The 25,313-nt window shown below is 38.0% G+C and overlaps 1 protein-coding gene across 1 annotated transcript in view; it reads right to left on the bottom strand.

The window, feature by feature from the left end:
* Positions 1-1,756: 1,756 nt before the first annotated feature.
* Positions 1,757-25,313, bottom strand: part of AFG3L2 (AFG3 like matrix AAA peptidase subunit 2) — a 24,493-nt gene continuing 936 nt past the window's right edge. Inside the window, exons 2-18 of the mRNA XM_019614333.1 lie at positions 22,519-22,586; positions 21,291-21,486; positions 20,746-20,814; positions 19,667-19,782; positions 18,646-18,798; positions 16,209-16,283; positions 14,569-14,693; positions 12,615-12,888; positions 11,895-12,032; positions 8,993-9,146; positions 8,165-8,272; positions 7,902-8,027; positions 6,734-6,844; positions 6,084-6,199; positions 5,018-5,218; positions 3,908-4,102; positions 1,757-2,741 (exon numbers count right to left, since the gene is read on the bottom strand). Coding sequence (XP_019469878.1) covers positions 2,499-2,741; positions 3,908-4,102; positions 5,018-5,218; positions 6,084-6,199; positions 6,734-6,844; positions 7,902-8,027; positions 8,165-8,272; positions 8,993-9,146; positions 11,895-12,032; positions 12,615-12,888; positions 14,569-14,693; positions 16,209-16,283; positions 18,646-18,798; positions 19,667-19,782; positions 20,746-20,814; positions 21,291-21,486; positions 22,519-22,586 — 2,468 coding nt within the window. The 3' untranslated portion in view covers positions 1,757-2,498. The remainder of the gene's footprint in view (positions 2,742-3,907; positions 4,103-5,017; positions 5,219-6,083; positions 6,200-6,733; positions 6,845-7,901; positions 8,028-8,164; positions 8,273-8,992; positions 9,147-11,894; positions 12,033-12,614; positions 12,889-14,568; positions 14,694-16,208; positions 16,284-18,645; positions 18,799-19,666; positions 19,783-20,745; positions 20,815-21,290; positions 21,487-22,518; positions 22,587-25,313) is intronic.

Here is a 25,313-nt window from a genome sequence, read left to right as displayed (position 1 = left end):
TAAACATGAGTGGAATTTAAGTCCTGTACGTGTAGACAGAACAAATGGAGTAAGAGAGAACTTCTCAGAGAGATACTTCTTTTACAAGCAGGTGGTAACACCCCAAAGAGTTCACTGAGGGTATTTTGTGCATATGGACATGGTTTGTGGTGGCTTTTTTTTTGTTTTTTTTTGTCTGTTTATTTGCTTGTTTGAGCAAGAATCAAATAAGGAATGAGGAAATTAAGACCTCTACAATGTAACTACATTTAGTCCTCAGCACTGGCTACAAACTGCCTGTGAGAAATAGAAAAAAGATGTGTTCCATTAGACAGGAAATAGGGAGGCAACAGCAATTAAGTACAGCTACATGTGAAGTACCACACTACACGTTATGCAAATAAATTGGTTGCTACTTTGCCATGTCTGCCTGCTTTAAGTTTCACAAACATGAGGATGGAGTTAACTGTCCCAACAGCTAGGACTTGATGCTTAGTCTATGCAGAGCCATAAATGCTGCCCTGAGCACTGTCACAGGATGCACTGGGAGCAACAAACTAATTACGTGACTAAATCACAACAATCCTGTTCTGAAGTAACTTCAATAAAGTCTCAGGGAGATGAACACAGAGGACTGGAGCCAACCCAAGATCTGCACCTGTTTCTGTGCCAGTAGCTTTGCTTTGCATGGAAATAAGAGCAAGAGATTTGCAGTCAAAATTGCTGTAGTAGTAAATTGGATATGTCTGCTAACTTTTTGTTGCAAATTGTATAGAAACTGCTGCACATTTTAATGGGGAAAGGGAGGCTCTCTCCCTCCTGTTCTCCTAATGGATCAGCAATCTTGTGATCGTGACTAAACTTCAGTAAAAGCTCTGTAAATCTACCTTTTCTTAGACAAGTCACATTTCAGACAAAACAAAGTTTACTATTGCAGAAATCATTCATTCTAAACTTTAACAGCAGTAATAAAGGAATTGAAGTTTAGTATTATTCAGAGTGTCTTCCTAAATATTATTTGTTCTACAATAAGGAATTCAATAGGAGCACACAACAGTTGCTTAATGACTAAAAAAAATCCTAAATTACTCTGCCCTGTGTCCCTTGTTACCTGGCTTGCAATGAAGGAGGACATCATTGATAGCAACACCTTCATCACTGGAAAAAATAAGAAAAAAAGAAAAAGAAGTCATTTCCATAAACAATTTACTTCAAGCAACTTAGGCAGATAGTTAATCTGACCTTTCATAGACCCTTTTTTCCTTACCATCCTACTGCTTTCCAACATGTTGCAACATGGAGTTGGAACCTATCACTGATTAGTCCCTTAACATGCCCTCTGTTATAAGCCTTAAAGAATGTTATCTAGCAGAGAAGTTCAATTCCTTCACCTTCCTCTTGAAAAACAAAACAGAACTCAACTCCTCACTCTCCCCAGATCATGCTCCTACCCTTCTTCTGGGACAGGGAGACTGTCAGTTATCTTTTGAACAGCTGAATTCTCCAACAAATACACTCATGGCACACAGCAGGTAAACCAATGCCAATTACTACACTGAGACCACTGTATTTAACTAAGCAGAGAAAATTGTTACCTTTAGGTTAATCGAACCAGTATGAAACTCATACAATCTGGTTTAGTACCTTTGGAATGGCTGCTTTTGCAATGTGAGAGCACAATTTTGCTACCCTAATTAATTTACCAAAGATTTAAACTCACAAAGTTTCATACTAGACTGAATTCTGCTGTCAAGAAATTGGCAAAAAACAAATTTTGTTCAGAAAAGTACTGATTTTATTGACTCAAACTGTATTTACACAACACATTCATATGTTCAATATCTTACAGAACTCCATAAAAAACTTGACCAATAAAACTGCAGGAGCAAGTTCCAGACTGAACCATGAGTACATTTTAAGATATTTGACTGGGTACCCAGTTGTATGGTCAATTTACTTGACTGTTCTTTGTAAACAATTTCTTTTAAAAATCAAAATGAAGGGTGGGGAGGAGGATCAGATCAAAAAGCTGACACTTCTGCAAAGCTAGTTACACTTTGCAAGACCACACTTTTGGCCAAGCATTAAACAGTGCATTTTTCTATGATTTTTTTGGAAACAAATCACATACAGGTATATTTTAGATGAATAATCAAAATTCTTTATTTTTTTTAGTAAGCCTACATACATTTGGAAAAAAAAAAGAGAGACCAGTGCCATGAAGTTTGTGCATGAATCTCAGTTCTTTCAGTGTTTAGGAGGTTCAGTTCTGGCGTTCCACTGCAGCTCAAATCCAATGTATGTTTCTTCAGCTGACAAATAAAAGATGATCTTTTACCAGTGAACTGATGATACCACATACTGGGAGTAGAATATCTTTGTCTCTGCACAAGACACCACTCTTCCATCCATCTCTAATACAGTTTGGTTGAATAAATATTTGTTTGTTTTGGAAGTACAAACTAGGTGAGTTTATTTCTCTTCCAGAGTGCAAGTCAGCATCACCACACACTTGGCAGTTAAAATGGCATCCCTCCTCTGATCTGCCTAACAACCTGTTCATCTGTTGTCTCTTCTTTCTCTTTTTCACGTTTTTTGTTCCAGTCTTTAAGGCCTTCTGGTAGAGAAGTATCCTCATCCAAACTTCCTGTCCCTTCGACAAATTCTTCATAAGTGGACTTCTCTGCAAATGGTCTTGGGCCAAGCAAGTCTACCATATCGCTTTTATCAAGCACTTCCTTCTCCAGTAGTCGTAGGGCAACCTGCAATAGCAGTAAGTTATGTCACACAGAGTACCATCAGTTGTCTCTCTTCTTGCAAGAGTTTAAGGCAGTCTGGGACAACATTAATTCAACACAGATAAATTTGATAAAATAAACAAGGTGCTCAGAGTTTACTTAATACATGACTTTCCTTTTGTCAGAATTTATGTAGCATACCTTTTTCTTCAAATCCTACTTAAAAGGCTTGGCAAAACACTCCTATGGGCACTGCTACTGTCATTTGCTACCTTAGAGCAACAATCTTTCACTGCTGCCAAAAGGCTCCTGATGCAATACATTAAGCTATAGATCCAAACAAGCATTCTATGCCAAGTGTTATGAGCTAGACAGAGCAGCATAAAATACTAATGGATATAATGCGTATAATATAATGTGTAGCTTCATAACCTTCTTGGGTCAGTGAGCGTTCAGTGAAAACAACAGTAATCTCTTTTAGAACCATGACCTACTAAAACACCATTTACCAAATCCATACAAAACTTTCTCCTTGTCAATAAGCATAACAGATAGATGCCCCCCCTGCAAAATGACCTTTTGCTGTACTGGGCTTTCTGGTAAGGAGGAAAAGAACATGCACAAGGGTTGCCTCAACTATAGCAAGGCAGATCTCAAGCAACCTGTGTGCATGGAAGGAAAAAAACTTTTTATCTGAATTTCAAAAATAATTCAGATGGAGGAAATATCACATACCTCCGTTCTTAGAGATCTTCTTTCAGCCTAATCATTTAGAACCTTTGTACTGAGTGTTTGATATTGGGTTTTTATTGTTGTTGGTTTTTTTGTCTGTGTGGTAGTGATTTTTTGTTTTTATTCTTTGCTTTGTTGTTGTTGTTGTTGTTGTTGTTGTTGTTTTTCCCCCCCTCTTCATTTTGGTCTAGTACATCAACTAACACTTACTTTGGCAGGTAGACATTTCTCTCCAACTTTGCAAATGAATACTGAACATTTTAGCTGAGATGCCAAACATGCATTAGAACCTTGAGGTTTTCCAACAAATATTTATATCTACTTATTGAAAACTTGTGTCACACTCTAAAAGTTATATTGAATAATTTTTGATTTTTTAATACACTCATTTTGGACTTATTCAGTTCAATTTGGCTTCTAGCTTACAAGCTGGTGTCTGAAAACATTGCAATACTCACCTTTTCTACTTCTGCTTTCTTCTCAGTCAGAAGAGATAATGTCCTCTCATAAGCAATGTTAATAAGTGACCGAACTTCTTCATCTATCATTCTGGCAGTTGCCTCACTATAGGGTTTCTCTAATACCATGTCTCCTTGACGAGGGAGGTCGAAGGAAATCTGCCCAACTTTTTCATTCATACCGAACTGGACAATCTGAAAGTAAATGGGAGATGGTGACATTTTAGGATATATTGATATCAATCTGGTAGACAGAATTGAAATTAGGAAGTCATTAACCCGCTGAAGAGAAATTCCACTCTTTTTTCAAGGTCCTAGATCTTTCTGGAGACAATATATGCTTAATACAAATGTAAGTCTATACTTACTATTTTCTATTTAAAATTGAACAAGAGACACTGATGACCAGATAAAAATTAGCATTGCTAAGGATTTCATTAAGTGTTTAACTTCCAGAACTGAGAAAATAAGCAATTTACCAAAGACCAGCAAATGGGTGTGGTTTGGGAGTGGAGGATAAGGTCAATGTGCTGTAAAGAGGAAGAGGATCTCCTGTAAAATGCCTCTCTTGCTCACCTTGTAAGCATCTTATTAAATGACAGCATTTATGTTGATGCAGGAACAAGAATAAGCATCTACACAGTATATTGCTACAGTTAGATGAGTCACTACACTCTTAGCTGTGCTAATATGGTACAAAATGTCTTAACTGAGAGCAAATAGTACCCAAGTACAAGGTTTTCTGGATTTACATACATGTCAATCCAAATTGGGTCTTCTAAACTGAGCAATTTTAGAAGTAGCATCAGAGAATCAGATATACGCACTAAACTAATTTTTTAAGTAGAGTTTCCACATGTATTTGAATGCAGTGCAGCATGCATGTGCCTGCAGGGGGATGGAGAATAGCAATCAGCTCACTGCAAGACTACAATACAACAGTTGAGTCATCAGCATCTCTATACAACAGCAGCATAATGTTTAGTCACATAATCTTTTACTGAGATAGGCTTTTGACATACGTGATTAAATCATATCCTTTACAAACATTAGTGTTAAGTAGTAGAAAAGGAAAACAATAAGAAAAATGAGTATTACTCAAGCATATACCTGAGCATATGCACTCTGTGTCACCTTCTTCAAGTCATCTTGAGCACCGGTTGTAATTCTTCCAAAGAAGATTTGCTCAGATACACGTCCACCCAGTGTCATGCACATTCTGTCAAGTAGTTGCTCTTTGGTATAAAGATACTGTTCTTTGGGTAAATACTGAGCATAACCCAGTCCTTTACCACGAGGGATAATAGATACCTACAATCAAAATAAACAGAATGCTAAATAGTGTTTAAAAAAAAAAAAGTGTTCGTTGGTTTGACTTAATTTAATATCACAACCTATACCATACTCACCCTTCAATTTTAATTCAGACATTACTTCCATTTACTGTTTGGCCCTCATTGTGATTTATTCTTAAAAGCCCTGGCTAGCTCTAAACTGGGATAACAACTACTAGAATATCTGGAAAAGAAAGGTAAGACCACTGTAATACCTTTTGCAAAGACTTTTTTAAAATGTGTTAATTAAAATTCATAATTCTTTCAGTAATACATACTGGGCTTTAAGTATTCCAGAACAGATATCACATTTCTCAATCAACAGAATTCTGAATAGACAGCTTCCATGCTTACTAATATTCCTCCTTTGCGCAGTAAATGGTAGATGAAAATTTTAAGCTTGAAAACTAGGCAACATTAAAAACACAACATCATAGCAGGTTTAAGAGTTTGGGCTGTTTTCCCTTATTTTCAACTTGCCAAGCTATGCAAGCTTAAATCAGCTTCTGGATGACCATTTTTGTAGCTGCATTCCTGAAGAGGTGTGCACCTGCACAGTCTGCTAAGATTAACCTAAACAATGCATCTGAACTAAAAGCCTCCGAGAAAAAGCAGCTTTCAAATCAGGCAGTCTCGTGGGAACATCGAGTCCCTCTCACTTTCCAAGGCCATTTTTACTAGAAACCCCATTATGCCCAAGTCAGAAAATATTTAAGAAAGCTACACAAAGTGAAATAAATAAAAATATAACATTTACATAGCCTTTTGTGAGATTACATATTTCAATGCCCTCCTAGCATCGAGGGAAAATATAACAATAGGAAAAAAAGCACTTCCTTTACCTTTAAGAGTGGGTCAGCATGTTCCAAAAACCATCCTGCAACTGCGTGCCCTGCCTCATGATACGCTACTGTCTTTTTCTCCTCTGGTTGCAGAACTTGAGTTTTCTTTTCCAAACCTTTATAAAAGAAATTTGATTAAATCCTTTCAGGCATATCTTTCTCCACTGGACTCCCTCATTTCCATTTGGAAACAGTCAGCAATACTTAGATGCCACATATGTACTCTACTGAAGAAATTAAATATAAAAGAAAACTAGCAACTTTTATAAGTTTGTGTCTTTGAGGTTTTACAGTAACCTTGTCCCTTATTTTAAAGCTTAAGTTCTTTAGAATATTCAAATTTTTAATATAAAACATTTGCTCTTTAAAAGTCCAGTCATTTTCTAGATTTAAAGCTAACAGCAGTTAAAAGCATCGCTAAATTCAAACAACTATTCCTCCTGTCATTTTGAATAAATTAGAAACTGTCCTGATTGAATGTCTATTTCTGCTCCTTCTCCACATCAGAAATGGGCAAAATAGCCCAGCAACTTATTTTCTAAATCTTAAGTATGTTTAGGAGGGAAGAACATAGCCTTTAAGAAGATTCTTCTTACATAAAAAGTGCCTACATAAAAAGTGCTGATGAATGACTGATGTGACACACCTACCTCCAATCACTCTTTCAATTGCTTGCTCAAAATGCTTTTGGTTTATAGCATCTGAGAGATGCCGAGCAGCAATTAATGCAGCTTCGTTACAAACGTTGGCAATATCAGCACCTAAAGGCAGGGAAGGTGTAAGTTACTTAACATTTTTACCAATTTTCTTTGTCTATCATAAAAATATTCTTATCTACAATTATGATGCAGAAGAGAATTAAAGGTAACAGACTCCAAAATAATTCATTACATGTACATGGTGTTTTCTTAAGATAGATTTAAATACACAATGATGATAAACTTTAGGATCTTGCTCTTAGATAGACAGTTACTGAACAGAGCTTACAATCAGCAAGGTGCTGATTTGTACATCAGGGTGTATTGCACCTTCTGTAAGCTCTGTCTGCAACAGACCGCACTGCATTTAGTCTCGTTTAGACTTAGAGAAACAACCTTCCTACACATGGTTTGAGTACAGCTCAGACCCTGACATGAAAGGAATCATTTCAGAGACACACTACTGGCTTCAAGCCATTCACTTCTTGTTAGCTTTATTTATGGTAACGCTATTGATAGTTTCAAAACAAGCAAAAACAACATCACTGCAGTTGCCAGAGATGTTGGCAATCAGATGTCAGAAAAAGTTTTATTAAAGACCACAGATAGTGAAGAATTCATTATCAGTCAACACGGGTATTAAATGGATTATGATAGAAGCCAAGAATGTAGGCTTCCACATTCATTTCTAATTTGACAAAAGGTCACAGTACATTTTCCAGGGAGAAGATTCTACATTCAGAAATTCAAATTCCCCCTTAGAACGTTCATGCAAACTACTATGAAACAGTTTGCTTTTTTTGGTATGTTCAAAGCATCAAAAAACATATGAAAAGGAAGATCACACATACCAGTGTTAGCAACGAGAAATTTTTGGGGTGCTTCTGCTGAAGACAGAAGCTGATATGTTGTATGTCAACCTGACTGAGGGAGACAAACTTAAGATCCTCAGAAATCTCTCAGCTGCCCAAACAGGAAAAGACAATTTCACATTGTTCCAACAAATAAAATAAAGAGAGCCAGATTGGATCAAACACAAAAATAAAAAGACAAAACAAAAATCAAAAATAGTATCATAAAATATCTACAGCAGAGAACAGTGATATTAAGAGTTACCTACCTGAAAAACCAGGTGTTAGTGATGCGAGTTTTCTTGCTAGGTTATCTTTATCTAAGACTGTATCTAATTTGAGAGGTCTGAGGTGAACTTTGAAAATAGATGCTCTTCCTTTTATATCTGGAGGGCCTTTAAAAATTAAAGAAATATACATCTTTACTTTTCACAAGTAAATCAGTGTGCGTGGAGAATTTACATATGTAAATAGCTAGTGATTTTGGTAGCATTCTACGTAAGCAGAACTATAGTGATGCAAATAAACTTACCAATGTAGATCTGTCTGTCAAAGCGTCCTGGTCTCATTAGAGCAGGGTCTAAAATATCTGGCCTGTTAGTACCTGCCAGAATTACTACATTTGTGGTGGTATTAAAGCCTGTTGAAAAAATACAATAAAAATCTGTGTAAAGGTAACTGTCAAGAAGAACAAACCAACAAACTGTTGATTTTATGGGGCCACAACAGTACTGACAGTTAACAAAAATGATCTTCAATAGTTCCTTTTTCCAGAATACTGTCCAGCTTTTCACAACAAACAAAAAATAGCCTTGGGCTCTGCCTTCTGTAGTGCTGTATCAAAGCTTACTTTATCTACAAAGGACAGCAACAGATTAAGTTCCAAGTAAACTGCAGAACCAACATGGTTAGCTGTGTGTATGTCCATATGCCTAAATATATTTTTAAAGACAGACTGCTATCACACAATTTTATTTTTTGCTTATTCAACTTTGACAAAGTCATCAGATGCAGAACAATTGTTCTTCTTCCTGAACAAGTTTTAGTAAACATCAGGCTGCAGTAAAATGAGTCACCATTACTCATTCTAGGAAGTAAGCACAACTCATTTTAGGAAACACTTGCTTCCTAATACAAATGCAATTTGTATTTAAAATGAACCCAGTGTTGGTTAATAGGTCTGAGAAGTGTACTAGTTCTTTCATTTGTGTTCCTCCCTCTACTACATCTGCACACTTACATCTTGCACCTAAGACTGCAAACATTAATGCAGTGATCAATGCAGTAAGTACTTAAGTCACTGAGGACTTATGATTAGATCCTTGTCACTGTAATGCAATATTAGAACTTAAATATTTACCATCCATTTCTACTAGAAGCTGATTGAGTGTGTTCTCTTGTTCACTTTGTCCTCCAAAGTTGCCTCTTCCTCTCTTCCTTCCTACTGCGTCTATTTCATCAATGAAGAGGATGCATGGGGCATTTTTACGAGCAAGAGCGAATAAGTCTCGAACCTTCAGAGGAGAACAGAATATGAAAGAGTTAGCCACTGTTTGACAATGGTGCCAGGACTGCTGAGGCAATGGAAGACACACACAAGTAACAATACCATAATCACTGACTACTGCAGTAAGATCTCAAATCACCTAGCCAACTTCCAGTGCAATACTGTTAAATTAACTTCTAGAAGTCTGTAAAGATGGCTAACACATGAGCTAACACTTCTCTACAGCCTGGAAGTCCTTTTTCCCTCCCCACAGATAAGATACTGTCTACCAAATCCTACTGTAATAGTTACACAACAAACAGGCTATAAGATGCAACATTACAATATTCTGCTCGCAAAAATATCAGGACTTCATTAAAACCAGTTCAGCAAGTTCACAGACCTGAGTGATATAATTGGAATAATCAGTAAATTAAAAAAAAACAGAAGAAATAAGAATTACACACAGCTCAGAGCTTTAATAGTTGGTACATTACAGACGCCGACTAGAATAGATGTCTCTAAAAAGAGACGTAGGGTACAGATGTGAAGTGAGGCAAATTTTGGACAGTATGCCATGTTGTGGAAACTCGTTCAGATTTGTCAGAGTTTGAAAAAAAAGTACAGAGAATAAAAGCATGAAATGTGATGAACGAAGGAAAAGCATCAGACGTTCAAAGTGAACTCCCACCTTTTGGTCTGAAAGAGTGATCCAAAACTAAATGACTAGTTTTCAGAAGCAACAGAACTAAAAGACCACACAGAAACGAAGGCTCTTTTCCAGCATATCCTAATTTACAATAGATTAAGCATCACTGATAACAGTCTTATTTACCAAATTCATAGAAAATGAAACAAAACCACTCTCTCACAATGTACTGAAAGCTAACCAGAAATTATCAAGTGTTGAAACACTCACAGCTGAAGCAGCAACTGTTATGTCAAAGGTATCACTTAGTGCTAAGAGGCAATAATTACACCTGCACAGGTCAAGACAACAAGGTTAAGCTACTTTGCTTTCGGGCTTTTCAGGTTTATGTTAACAGTTAATGACAATACAGCTTGAGTACCATTAGTATTTCAGGTATCTAACTTTCCTGGAGGATACAGATCTTCTTTTGTTACTGTTTCCTAGTGAAGTCCTTTCTATGGTAGGCTTTTCTTAGCTCCCACTCATCCTACTGACAAGATCACTATCTTCATACGTTTCAAACACAGTCACCACATAAGTATTTTTACCACCATGTTATCATTTCTTACATGTATTTCCTTGCTTTGTCTATATCCTTTCCCCATCACAGCAGTTCCATTTGACAATTTCCTTATATATTTTCAGTTTCACTCAGCATCCTTATTGGAACCTTCCCTCTTAAACCAGATTCCGCATTCAAATCTCTAAATGTCTCCTGTTCCCTCAGTTGCAGGCTCTGTACCATCCAGTGGACCTCCCACCTTCTTCCCTTTTCTCTTTACAGAAGATCTAGAATTGCCTGCCTTCAATTATCATCTCCCATCTATATTACTGGAAGAAGTCCTTCAGAAAAATCAACAGAAGATACATAAGGCAGCAGAAGGCATATTCTTAAACAGAAGTTACAAACTAAGGAAGAAATTTGAGAAGAGCTTAACCACAAGCTTCAAATAAGTCCAACAACGTGAAAATTGCAGATTTTCAAGGCTTTAGGAACTTAATCAAAATTAACTTGCCTGTGAATTTTCACAGGACCAAAAACTGCATACATATATATATATATGGTAAAGCCCATTCCCTGTAAAATTTCAAATTCAAATCAAGATCCTAAAAAGCACTTCCATTTTCATGCTCAAAAACTGTAGCAAATAAATTTAAACTCAAATTCTCCAGAACAGCATCAGCCTGAAAATTACTTTCTGAGACTTATGATAAAATGGTTAAGAGTTTGGTGAAGGTATGAGTTGTTGGAAATAGGGCGTAATTTTGGACATTTTAAGGAGTCCTATTTTCCAGCTTTACAAAACATTTCCAGCAACTTGTTTCTAGAACATATTTAATCGGCAGATCTGCGTGTCCCCCATTCCTAGACATGAAAAGACAGACTTCAAACTGAATATCTGGAATATAGTAGTAAAAAAAAATTAAAATGGAAGCACTGGAACAGAGCTAACACTTTCCACTTAAAAACAGCTCACTAAAAATGTATTAAGGCAAAACATCAAAAAATGTAAGACGATATATTTAGTTACTTAAATCACCTGATCTCCAGAAATTAAAGCATTAGCTCCATAATCCACGAGCTCCTATTTGAATCAGAAACTTATTTGTGTGTCCCAGACAACTACATTTAAGAGTTTGACACTACAAAGAAAACAAAGGTCTTCAGAGAAATATGAATGATTTAGAGCAGAAAAAGACATCCCCATAGCAGTAGCCAAATGAGGTACGTCTTTCTGACCCAGCTAGTGTGTTTTCTTTGGAGCAGAGCTTGAAGAGAGCTTGGTTCTGTTTGTGTTTTTTTTTTCCCCCTCGAAGTCTCTGCAAAGAAGTAGACTCTTAAGGCCCAGATAACCTATAATCAGTACTGAACTACATTTCTTCCTTTTATGAAAGGCAACTTTATGCTTCTTGTATTTAGGCAAGCATCTAGTATCACTTACAGGGTAACCTGTATAGATTAAGTAACTTAAAGATTAAAAAAGTTACTGATTAAAGCCTGAATCTATCATCAAACTGTCCACCAAATTTGACAAAGACCCTTCAATAACCACCACAAATAAAACAGCAAGGCCAAAGACTTACTCGAGCTGGACCCACACCAACAAACATCTCCAAGAACTCAGAGCCATTGACTGTGATAAATGGCACGTTAGCTTCTCCAGCGGTAGCTTTAGCAAGAAGTGTTTTTCCAGTACCTGGAGGACCTGTCAAAATTGCCCCCTGCAAGAGAAACAGATGTTTCAATTCTGTGATTCTGTGATTCTGTTTTCCTTATGAAAACAGTGCAACTATACCTTACTTACAGATCTTCTACATGGTAAAGCCATGAGTCTACTGGTTTTCCCTCTATTGCAGTAAAAATGGTGCAAGAAAAGAGACTGAAATTTCATCTGTCATTTAAACCAGCATGAAGAAAAAAATAGATACAGCATTGCCATGTTGACTCAGAATTATAGGACAGTGATTTCTTCATCTAACATTTAAAAAAAAGTGGCCCGTTTCCAACTGGGCTGCACTACAGCATAGTCAAAAAGTGACAGGCAATTCTATAACCATTACAATACAACTATGGTAGACAGGTATCCTGTGTATAATTTCTGACTTGTACAAACAGATGAAATCTCTATAAAAATTTTTTCTGTTATAGTTATTCTGTTGGCATTTAATGTCTACTATTTTTTTTTTTTCCTGAGTGTGAGAAGTTAGAAAGTACTGTCTACATAAACGTTCATGGTTCAGTTCAAATTCCTGAGGATTAACAAAAGAAGCAAGTCATCATCTCTTCAATCATCATTTCATTACCTTTGGAATTTTTGCTCCCAGATCCTCATATTGCTTGGGATTTTTCAGAAAGTTAACAAACTCCATTATCTCTAATTTGGCCTCCTCACAGCCAGCTACGTCTTTGAATTTGACATCTATCTCATCCTTAAGGACTTTGGCTGTGGTTTCACCCACACTGAAAAGTCCACCCATTCCACGTCCTCCTCGACCTAAGCCTGCAGGACCTCTTCTTAATGTGTACAATAAAGAACCAATAATAAGGATTGTAGGCAGCAAACTCAGGAGAAACGATCTGTGGAGAAAAACAAAAAACAGAAAGCCAAGCATTACACAAATCCATTACTGAGCACAGCATGTACAAGACATTGGTTTCATCATAAGCAAACCTAAGCGAATTCAGAACTAATACTCTAGCTTGCAAAGATATTGTAAGTGCTATTCTGCAAGATGTTCACACTGGAAAATAAAATACATTTGAGAAGAAAAAAAGATTCTGATTTACAGAAGTCAAACCAACCGAAAAACTTTTTCTAACTGTAATTAAGAGCTGAAATTAATTTTTCATTGCCATCCTCTCTTGCAACTGCTGGAAAATGTACACTGAAAGAATTAGAGGGTAATACATTCCTACTCTTGATGCTTAACAAGCAACAGTTTTGTCTTTTTCTTTTTAAACCAACATCATCAAATGATAGCAATAAGTACACAGAGAAAAACTGCATTCCCTAGTAAACAGAAGCAGCTAATTTTACGTTCTTCCCTTTAAAGATGAATTCACAGGACCTGTATGGAAATGGTTGTTTTAATCAAAGTGAGCTGTACTCGGTAACATATAATCAGGATACACTACACCTTCAAGCAGAAAATTCTCAAAAATACACACTCGCTCTTCGTCCCCTAGGTTTTCTCAACTTCTAAATTTCCTTCTGTCAGTGTTTGTTTCTCTGTCCCAAGGCTACAGCCTTGTTCTGATTACTCAATTGCCCACCATCTCACATGGTCTGCCCTCCAACCTTCTAGCATGGCTCTACAAGAGCTGAAAATCCTAATACTGAAACAGTTCTCATTATCACAGTATTGGAGCACTTCATGGCTTTTTCTCTGGTAGGAACAGTTCACAAGACATTCTCTCAACTCTCAGCAATAATAAAATCCTAAAGAGACAGGAGTACTACCACAACTTCCCACACAAGATTTTCATGCTCTTGCAAAAAGCCCAGATTTCTGGGATGAAAAGGAAGAGCTGGATATTCCTACACTATGGAATTAAATAGATAACAGATTCTGAATCTGTGATCATACAGCTGCTGCTCAGCTATGAAAGACCAGTAAAGAATACAAATCTTCAAGTATTGGCACCATTACTCCCTGATGGGTTAGTAACAACGCCATACATCAGATGTGCTATTTTTCTTAAACAACTTGCTGATTAAAAGCATGATACATCTTCCAGCTCCTGCTAACAGGCACGATAATGTAATTCCCTTTATCACCAATATCTTGCCTTTTTGCAAGGCCTCTGTCAAATTTACAGGCAGAAAGTGATGTCTCTTACAACTCAGTCAATAGACTGCAGTTCTGTGCCATATTTTGTTCTCTCAAAAATCCCTGAGCACCATCTCTGGAGCATTACTGCTGTGTCTTGCTGACTCCTGCTCTAGTCCAGGCCACCTAAAGGGCTTCTGCCAAGGAAGGGTTAGTTGTGAAAAGAAATATGTACGTACTGAGATTTTTGCACAGATAATGAACTGAACAGGTCCTCTGTTAACTTTCAGAAATAAAGCCAAGATGACTATTGTTGAAACTAGATGATCGTTGTGGTCCTTTTCAACCCAGGCCATTCTATGATTCTATGATTGTTCTGATAATACTGCCACCCAGTGTAGCATAGGAGGAATTTCATACAACCCTACTTTAGAGACAATTTCTCATCAAGATACTTTAAAAAAAAAAAAAAAACAATGCTTCTTACCCATCACTCTCTGTTGAGTAGACTACAGGCAACCTGTTCTCCACTTCTATACCCAGGTCTTGCTGCACAGTTTCAAGATTTCGTTCGAAAGTGTCCACGCTACCGATATTAAACCAGACATACTGCTAAAAAAAGAGCAGAGATCACCACAAAGTGCCCTATCCCACCTCAGCTTAGTTTTAAGCCAGCTTCTAGCACGTACACAAGTAAATGTCAGAAGATAATCAGACCAAAACATCATTTTAAGTTGTCTTATAAAGTACGTAACCGATGGAAAATCTAAGGCTTACCAACTTGGACACTGTATTTGTCATTGCTTCTACAGAAACCACACATCCAAGTTTTTGTGCACTATAAGTAGACTGAAATCCTGGCCTTTCCTCCATGAAAAAATGGAGGGAGAAATATTTAGAAGATAATAGATAAACAGGTATTTAGAAGAGAATTACATAATCAGAATAAAACACAGCGCTGAACCAGCAAGCACAGCAATCATACAACCTATTATTTCACCATAAGATCTCAGCCTTCCTGGTTAAGAAAAGCAATTATATGCATTTGGAATCCATATTAGCTTTAAAATTAATTGTATTCACAAAAGACAGTATGAAGTTATTATATACCTGAAAAACAATCCAGATTCTACTTTGAAACACAGATGAGACTGGGTCTGTTTCATGAGAATCTCCCCTTTTGCACCATGACCTGCCTGACTTGCCCTTACTTACTCTAATGCTAGAGGAAAAAAAAGTAACCCTAAGTATTAACTGATTGAGAAACTAAGGCAATGGATGGTATGTGGGCTAAAGAGTAGGCGAGTAAATAAGTTGCACTGAAATCCACGGATGAAGTAATTGCTGCAGATTTCACTCTACCCTGGAGGGACCTGCAGTTTCAGAAAGTCAATTAAAAAGCCCAACAAAACCCTAAACAAACAACCTATCACCCATTAAGGTAATGACATAAAGCTTCTCTAAGCTATGAAACAGTAAAAAAATCATGACAATAAGAGTCAACCACCTGCACAATGAAGAGGTCTGAAGCTGGCAGAGACTGTGCTCAGAACAAAAGTTTTCACGTTTACACATATGAGCATTATGTTAATTTTTTGAAAGGGTCTCAGCCTGCAAGTATTATTCTTCGGAAAACTTTTATCTTCATCAGCCTATTCCTGGTTATGTTACAAGGAAAAGTAACTCACTGAAAAAAGTGCATTTCTCAAGAACGAGAGCTGGTAGTTTAGCTTTAAAGATTGCAGTATCAAACAGAAAATTAAAAGTTTCCTTATAACTAACTATCTAAAAGCAATCTGGGACAGAAAAGATCCAAATGCACGTTTAAGACTGGGATATTCTTGAGCAGACAGAAAACAGTAATTAGAAATACAGAATCTTCAATAATTTCTCACTCCTTCTGTCTATATATTTGTATTAAGAGCACGGTGCAGGAAAGGAACTCCTTGGCATAGCTTTGAGATATCTGTGGCAAAACATAACCATGTAGGATAATGTAACAGTAAAGCAAAAAGCATATTTTAGATTAAAAGACAATTAATGCTCCTAAGTCCTCTGCATCAAACTTCTTCAAAAGGCTACTTTGTTCTTTCTAAAGTCTTGTGTAAATGTATTAGAAACATTTACCCATTCATGAGGAGACTTTCCTGACACAAAGATCACTCTAACAAAGCGCTTGTTCACCACTTCCAGTCTGTCCACCTGTGGAAGGAAAGAACAAAATCTGTCACCTGTTAAAGTGTACAAACTCTATCTATTCTTCCATCACAGCTAGCACAGCTGCATACATCAGATATGAACCTGTTGTTTTCTAGCAAGAAAAAAAAATAAATCACATTGTAGATCAGGATGGTTCCACAAGACACCATCCGTGTCACACAGTTTTTAACTCTATTTAAGATAAGCTCAATAGTTTCTAAGTAAACTATGCTGTTTCAGATGTATACAGCAAGTTTTACACTCCCACATGCTTTTGCTTGGTAGCTCTATTAAAAAAAAAAAAAAAGAAATCTCAAACTAGCCTTAATTCTGATCACGGCCAGAAATAGTAAAAGCTCCTCCCCACTCCAAACTTACATCCTAGGAATGCAATTAACTAAGAAAGTCTTCTCAAAGAATTTATTTCAGTGACAATGTAATTTTACTTCATTAATTCCAATGTAAGGAAGCAACTACACAATTGGTAAACAATGAATATCGGCACAGCAGAAATCAGATGGAAACAATGACTTCATACCCTTTCTTAAAGATGAAAAAAGCAAAGAACAAATCCACCTTGTCTCAAATTAGAGGTAGAGTAAGGTAGTTAAACAATAAGTAACTATTTCAGTGGTCAAACATAAAAAGTGATAGGCCACATAATGCTAAACTCCTTCAGCAGCTTCCAAACGTAACAGAACGAGGGAAAACTTAACTCTGCTCTTACAATTGTTTCTGCTAGTATAAAAGACTTCCTGTACTACCACATTAAACACAGGAACATCCATAAGTTAACAAAATAATTTCTTTAAGGTAACAAATCAGAAACTAAAATCAAGAACCAAGCTGCAGGTTCACACATTAAAAAAAATGCTAAGTTTTTTATTTTAGGCTGGAAAAAATGTCAAATTCCTAGTTTCCTGTGTTTGACAGTGTCTCAGAAGGTTACGATTGCTAAGGAAAACGAAAGAGTAGTTTAGTTCCATTTCTTCTGCCTCTTTCCATCCAATAAATGGTTTCAGCAATTTTTAAAGTTTTAAAACTAATTATGGCTCTACAAGTTGGGTCTGAGCTGCATGCAGGTAAGACTTTCCTCATGTGAACATTTATGGTAAAACTCATGCAAAATACAAGCTAAGAAGCCACTCAAGATCTGATCTGACTTAAGAAAGCAAGGCTACCTGAACATCTTTGTTATGGACAGTGTGTAACTCCAGTGCTGCTGATGTTTTCTCCCCACTAACTGGTCAGGACTTTCATAATGCTCTTCTGCAACCATGGTTCAGACTTCACTACCTGTTACTGATAATTTCATTTTTTATTTTTTAACTGAGCTAGTGTCTTAGCTGCTGTATAACCATAACCAGTATGGTTCCATTCCACGAGATGTACACATAGTTGCCAACTAAGAACAGAACTTCCAGATGCAGCCTGGGCAGAATGGTAGAAGCATAAAGAGCAGCTCTGCATTGAGCATTAAGACAAAGAAAGGTAGGACACAATCTGTTTAGCAGATCACAGCAACAAATGTGCAGGAAACATGCTGTTAACTCAAAACCCCAGGTCTGGAATGCAGAGGAGGAAGAAAGCCTGTGTTTTTCTAACCTGCAGGAGAAGCTACAAACATGGAAGTAAGAGAGCCCAGCATTTGTGGCTCCTGAGGTGGAACAGGACTGTGTAAAACATTCAAAATCCTGCACTTCAGGGCATCACCAACCTATTACTCCAAGTGTGGAAAGATGTCAAGTTACACAGAGATATAGGACACTGATGACAGAATTGATTGCTCCAGAAGTAGCTCTACGTAAGAAGGAAAGAAGAAATAAAAGGAGAAAGCAAGTAAAGGAGACTATTTTATAATATGGTTAAGCTAATTCACTGCCCTTGAAAGGGATTTTTTCATTTCCCACCCTCACCTGTCTGTCAGCACCACTGCTACTCAGATCCCTGGTAATCTACTAATATAAGGAATGAAAAAACAGAAGTCCTCCCACCCCCAGTAGGGCTAATGGAAGCATTTAGGGTTAGGAATAAGTTTCTCCTCAGGGCACCTGGCACATCTGCTTAAACCATTAAATCAACAGTAAATCCATCCTGAGACACTGAAGCCACACTGCCTCTGAACTAGAACACTAGCTGTTCAAACAAAAAGCTCTACTCTGAGTTGTCCACTCCCTTTGTTTGATGCAAGCCTTCATACAACCACCTGGAACATCAGACAAGGAACTGATGAAGATGAAAGCTAATCCCTTTCTCCTGAGCTAGTTCTCACTGCACAGCTACAAAAAAATACAAACACAAGCAGGGAGGCAGAAAGGAGCACCTACAGCACACAGATTTGTCATTTTGATTCCCTACTACTCACCACTCCTTTAGAAAGGTAGTTATTAACAAAGTCTTTCCAGGTGATTTCTCTCCCAGGGACCCTGAAGAAGAAGTAATATACAACCATCGTCCAGAAAAATGAACTTCCCACTACGTACATACGAAACTCCCTGACATCCCAAGGAATATCACCCTAGGGGAAAAAAGAAACAAATTTTAGAATATACAATACGGTAAGTAAACAACAGATTCCAGTATCTATTTGAGTTATCTTCTCTGCATTCAAGGTTACCACAGAGAACATCAAATAAAATTATATTTTGCCATATTAACATGTTTCAGTCGCTTCAGATATAACTGAGGAGTGGCAAAGTTGGTGGAAAAAATATTGTTCCACAAACAGTAACTGCACAGTCTTCATTTATGAAGTACTTTAAAAGAAAGTTCTGTCATCTGTTATATGACCTTTCCCCTCCATTTTAATTTTCCCTGCACTATATACAAAGCCTACAAAAATAACAAAAAACGAGGGGAAGAAAAGCTTACACACCTCAAGTAAAAAGAGAGCAATATTCTTATACTGTTAAATGCTATAATCTTTGTGCTATAGCTAATGACAGTAAGCATATATTACAAAATTAAGCTTATTCAAATATTCCAAAGTCAGAATGGCTGACAGTAAACTTGTTTAGCTTGTTTAACATTTTCATTTACATAACATTTGTCTGACATTTTCAGACAAAATACGACACTCTTAAAAAAGCCTGAGGCTCCACTACAGAAATACAAAGTATGAGCAACTGTATTCATATACCTTAACATTCCATTAAGGTTCCTGAACCAGTTAAAGAGTTGGATGCCTCTGAAGGTACATACAAACAAGTATTTATGAAAGGCAATGAGTGGGGGTGCCACCTAGAGCCGGTTACTACGAAATACAAAGCACAGGAGGCCTAAGAAGAACTTAGGCAATCAGAAAAATGTCCCTAGAAAGCAAAAAAGCACACCAGGTTACTTCAAGACAGTTAATATCAAAAAGAAAGATATTTTAAGGTCAAGACCTTCTGCAATCTGGTCCACCAGTTTGCATCTTCTTTCTTGCCGCCTTTCTTCCCACCACTGCTGCCTCCCCCACTCCCAGTCCCACTTGGCTGTCGGGCACCAGCTTGCTTTGCTTCTAAGGAAAAATAAAACAACAATAAGCATATCTTTATATCTTATAGCAATCTCACTCTAGTTTTATTTTAGCTTTAACATTAAAGAGGCCTGCAAAATGAACTTTTATGATGCTTCAATAATTAGAGGGAATGGAACTACACTTTTCCATAGAAAGATATGCTAATTGGCAGAGACATCCCTATTATACAGTTTTGAGCAGCAGTGGAGTCTGTTAACTGTATACCTGATGACACTTTGACCCTGAGAATCGAAAAATGCCACAAATATAACAAAGCACATTATGGAGACTGTGTGAAATGTATTTCTCCTACACTAATCCAAGACGTGCAAGATTATCCTTAGCTTAAAAAAAAAACAAAAACCAACACACGCAAAGAAATCTTCACAAACTCTAAGCAACGCTACCTCCCAGAATTCACCTCCCCCAGTCATAATATGCTCTTCTTGAAGTTCAGACTTTACTGATACCACAGGTTGGAGCCCTGTTTAACACTCCAGAGACAAGCGCAGCACAGCACCACGCTGCCACACCAACTCCTCCTTATATGTGCTTGGTTCTGAGCTGAAGAATTGGTTCTGGATTCCCACCCAGAACAACAGTTCTGGCTATTCCATTCAACAGAAACTGTTCTAGCTTGGTGAAAGAAAGTTTGAGAACTAAACACACAAAATATCTGAATGCGTGACTATACCAACTAATGGGAAACAGGAAAACTAGAATTTAAGGACAAGCACTTCAACAAGAGAATGAGAGAAAATAGGTATTATTTCAGAAGATACACAATGCACGAAAGTAGAATGACATTTTTAAAAAGTCAATTTGTACTTCCAAACTAATCTGGTAGAGAAATATATTCCCTGAAAAATAAACAAAAAAAGCCAAACCCAATGTTCAGCTAGAATCTAATGTAATGAATATACATCCTAAAAAAGGGAAGTGAAATCAAATGGTTATTTGTACCTTTTGTTTCTCCAGCTGAACCTTTAGTTCCATTTGGTTTCTTCCCATTGGGAAAATATTTTTCAAATCCTATCAAGAGTTAAAAAAGCAAATAATTGTTTTTTAGTTTACAAATCTAACATTACATTTCAGTAGTCACAAGTTGAGTGTATACAATGTAAAAAAAGAAGTAAGCAATACATTAACTGCAGAATATGGCCTTGTTCTTGTCCATTTGCTGAAGAGCTCTATCAGATTTCCATAAATATATCTTATACTATTGATACTGAAAACCTCAGTATCAAAAACTTTAATAGCTTAAAGCTGTCCTTTAAACCAGAGACACACAAGCTTAGCTCAACAGCAAATGGTGTTGCACAGTGTTAAGTTGGGCAAACTGCAGTCAGCTCTGTTTATGGCTAAAAATACTGTAAATCACTGCTCCACCTCAGGATTAATGGCTGATTAATAAAAGAGCTTACTGCCCTCTACACAATAAACTTAAGTGGCACATGAGCATCGTCCTCAGCAGCCTGCTTCACTCCAGCGATCAAAGTTGCAGTCACCTTTGGGAGGTTGTGAGAAGAGCCTTCTGCAAGCAGCAATGACACTTGCCAAGACTGTCCTTCTGTCGGTCGTAAAGCCGGTGGAAGTACTTTCACAAAGCTGAAAGATGAAAAATAAACGTAAGCAGCCAGAAAGAAATGATGTGCACAATGCTGAGGCACTTTTTGTGAAATAACTGCAACCCTTTCCCTGTTGCTAAGATCCCCTCGAAACCAAAAGGAATGCATCAGACAATACCTATGTCCAGCTAAGAAACCAACACGGAGAGGAGTGATGCTTTAAAGAGTAGACCCAAACTCCTGCGTAGTACAGATCCACGTTAAACTACTACAGCTTAAGCCAATAAGATTGTCTAGTGATATTTGCCATTTAAGTGCAATGAAGGAAATACATTTTAAAGTATTTGGTTACAATATCTAAAGCTTTCTTTTAAAAATGGAGTAGAGTGTAATGTTATCACACAGTTCAAGCTCCCTTTCTTCAAGAACATATTTTAGGTAAAAGAAAATCCAAGCTTTTCCCCCTCACTTCCAAAAAGATGTTCATATCAAGACTTCCCCACAGACCAAACACCAACAAAAACTATCTCTGCCTCCATTTCCTTTTGTCCCAAAGGGGTGCTCAGACTCCTGTTATTTTGGATCAGAAGTTATGTATATGAGAATGAGTAGAAAAAAAAAAATATATCAGAGGAAGGTCCTGAAAACTTGAAAACTCACGGTACTCAGACAAGACAGCAAACATCCATCTAGTCTAAAAAAGCCTGGGACTACATCTATGAAGTAAACCTCAAAATTAGGATCCCCATAACAGTTGTAAAAATTGGAATATAGCAGTTTTAAACAAAACCTGTGCATTAAGAAAAACACGAAGGGTACTGGATTCCACACCCAAATTACTCGAGGAACACCGGCATATTGCCACTTCTGATTCTCTACAAGTCTTCTGCCTGGGAGCTTATTAACTGAAGAAACAGACCAGACCTACTGTGAGCAGTCATCCAGTTCCACCTGCTGGAACCAAGAAGAATGCCAAAATGTCTTTGTAGCTTGCTTTTGAGATAGACTGCACTAAGAAGAATTCTTTGGCTGTTTGATGCAGTCATTGCAGATCCTTGAAAAAAAATGTGATTCTGGAAATTCAGAAGGATATTTTTCATGTAATGCACACACAACATGAGTAGCCTGGAGAACAGCTTATCTAGAGAGCAGCTTCCAAGGTCAATACGCTCTCACCTCCACGAGCAATAGCAGATGTGCTCCTGGAAGAGGCTTTGAGACAACTGGGATGAATCTCTATAGGCAAGAAAAAAAAAGAAAAAAAAGAAAAATATAGCCCATCACTGATCAACCTATCTTTATTTCAAATGCCAACAGTGAATGCAGCAACAGATGAAACTGAAAGCCATGTCCAAAATACTGGGCTTCTGTTTTATGTCACTGGCCTCCTATAATAACAAAAAATTAAGATTTATTCCACAAGCTCAGATTGTTTTAACTGGAATGAACGTTACTGGACACTCCCGTCTCATTAGAAATAAAAGGTAACTGCTTGTTTTAAATGAAAGTCTGAGTAAGCCAATTCCAATTGCCTGGCATGGAAAGGCCAGCATTGGCTTATTACAGCCTTAATTCACATTTTTATCAGATTTCAAGTTAGAGAGGGAGGGAGGCCTGCAGGAAGAGGGAAGAAGTAGCTAACACAGCTTTGGGGGCAGACCTGATGAATACAACTGGTTTATTGCTGGACATTCTCGAGAGATCCCAAGATCTATGAGTAATAACTTGACAGGCAACTATACATTTATTATGCAGAAGTGAGTGTTTTAAAGTTGATTTTGTGAGAAAAGGAAAGAACCACCATTACAGCACATTCAGTACGTCACCTGATTGACTGACAGCACACTTTTATTCTACCTACTGACTCATCAAAACCTATTCCCTGCAAACGCAGTTTCCTTTCACCATCTCATTCCAGAAAAGCAGAAGTTTGTAGAACCACACTGCAATGGTAATGAACACTTGGGGTTATTCTTTGACAAGGTAAATCACCAAGATGAAAGCTGATCGAATCGATTCTGATACAAGAGCTGTCCTCAAGCTGGCTGCCTGTGAAATGCCACAGCAACCTCAGAAATTGGAAGCACACCCACTGCCCAAGGACAGGGAAGGCAAACAGCACACGTTTTGACAGGATGCTTAGGTAGCACAGGGGCTGTTCTGGGCTAGGTACCAGGAAACTGCCCAGCTTCTCCCAGTCAGAGATGAAAGTACTGTCACAGCAGAGAAAGAACATGCACACGTGCCATAATACCTATATATATATTTCGGGTAAATGTGACATCTTTCTAAAAATCAAGACTAGTTTAAATAGAAATTCAAGACAAACAAGTTTGAAGCATACAGAAGTCAGTTTTACAACTGAAATACCTCAGAAGTGAGGTAACAGTGCCAATGCTCCTGAGTATAATAAACACAGGATCTGTAGCACCTTCTGAAGGAACTTCTCCACAATTCCAACCTTAAATAAAATATATAATTTAAAAGAAAGCAGAACTACTAATTTTGCAGAATCACTGTGACCATAATCCATCTTTGTCTGCCTTACATCAAGGATACCCAAGGCAAGAACAGAAAAGCCACACTAAGTTATGTAAATAAAGGATTAAAAACACAGTAATTCAGGAAAGTTACAAGTGTAAAACTTTATCCATATACAAGTTCCAATTTGTGGTTCTTAAAGAAAGAAAATGCAGTTGAAAGTTATCTCCATTATCTAACCGTAACTGAAATGCTACATAAGAGCACGGCGAAGAAAAGAAACCAAGCTGGCAATAAATAAATAAATCTAATTTCAGGTAAGTTATTGATCTTGTTTTGCTACCCCTAGAAACACATGGATGCTGGAATGAACATGAAGTTCTCCCCATAGCATAGATATAGAATCATAGCAACTTTAAGGTTGGAAAAGACCACTAAGATCATCTAGTCCAACATCAACCCATCCTCACCATGTCTGCTAACCCATGTCCCCGAGTGCCACACCCACATGGTTACTGAACGCTTCCTAGGGACAGTCACTCCTGGGCAGCCTGGGACATTACCTCCCTGGGCAGCCTGTGCCACGGCCTCATCACAATTTTCACTAATATCCAACTTGAATCTCCCCTGGAGCAACTTGAGGCCATTCCTTCTTGTCTTACTGCTAGTTATCTGGGAAAAGATGCTGACCCCCACCTCACCACAACCTCCCTTCAGGCCGCTGCAGGTAGTAATGTCACCCCTCAGCCTCCTCTTCTCCAGACTGAACAATCCCAGCTCCCTCAGCCGTCCCTCATAGGATCTGTGCTCCAGAACCCTCACAGCTTTGTTGCCCTTCTCTGGACATGCTCCAGAGCCTCGATGTCTTTCTTGCAGTGAGGGGTCCAAAACTGTACACAGCATTCGAGATGTGGCCCCATCACTGCTGAGTACAGAGGGCTGACCACCTCTCTGCTCCTATACTATTTCTTCATTCCCAGTAAGAATCCATTATGCTCTACAGACAGTAATGAGAAGCAGTCTTTAGACAAACCAGCAGCACTGCTGTTTTATTTTTTTCCTCCTCACCATGACCACACAAACACAATTCTAACATTTAAACTAGAACCTCACTAATCGTTAGGACAAGTCACTAACACCCTGCACGCGTTCCTCTCAGAACCACTCCCCTCCGTACGGACAGCCCAGCAAACAAGGAGCCGCAGCAGCTCTCCCAGCTCAGATCCAGCACCTCGCCTAAGCTATCGCTGACGCAGGACAGAAACAGCCACCTTCTCCCAAGCGCTAACGCAGACCCGTAGGCAGTTCCTCCGTGAGCCGGGGCCGAGCAGGGTAACGCCCACCCTACGACCGAGCCGCCGTACGAAGGGTTGACGGCCGCCCAGCACCGCTCAGCACTCACCGCCCGCCTCAAGGCTCCCAACCCGCACCGCGGTGTCAGCTCACCGGGCTGACCTCGCACCCGCTGCTGAAGGTTCCCCC

The sequence above is a fragment of the Meleagris gallopavo genome, chromosome 3, assembly GCF_000146605.3.
Source record: "Meleagris gallopavo isolate NT-WF06-2002-E0010 breed Aviagen turkey brand Nicholas breeding stock chromosome 3, Turkey_5.1, whole genome shotgun sequence".
NCBI lineage: Eukaryota > Metazoa > Chordata > Aves > Galliformes > Phasianidae > Meleagris > Meleagris gallopavo.
Note: the sequence above shows the minus strand (reverse complement) of the source record. Positions and strands in the feature narration are given on the sequence as shown.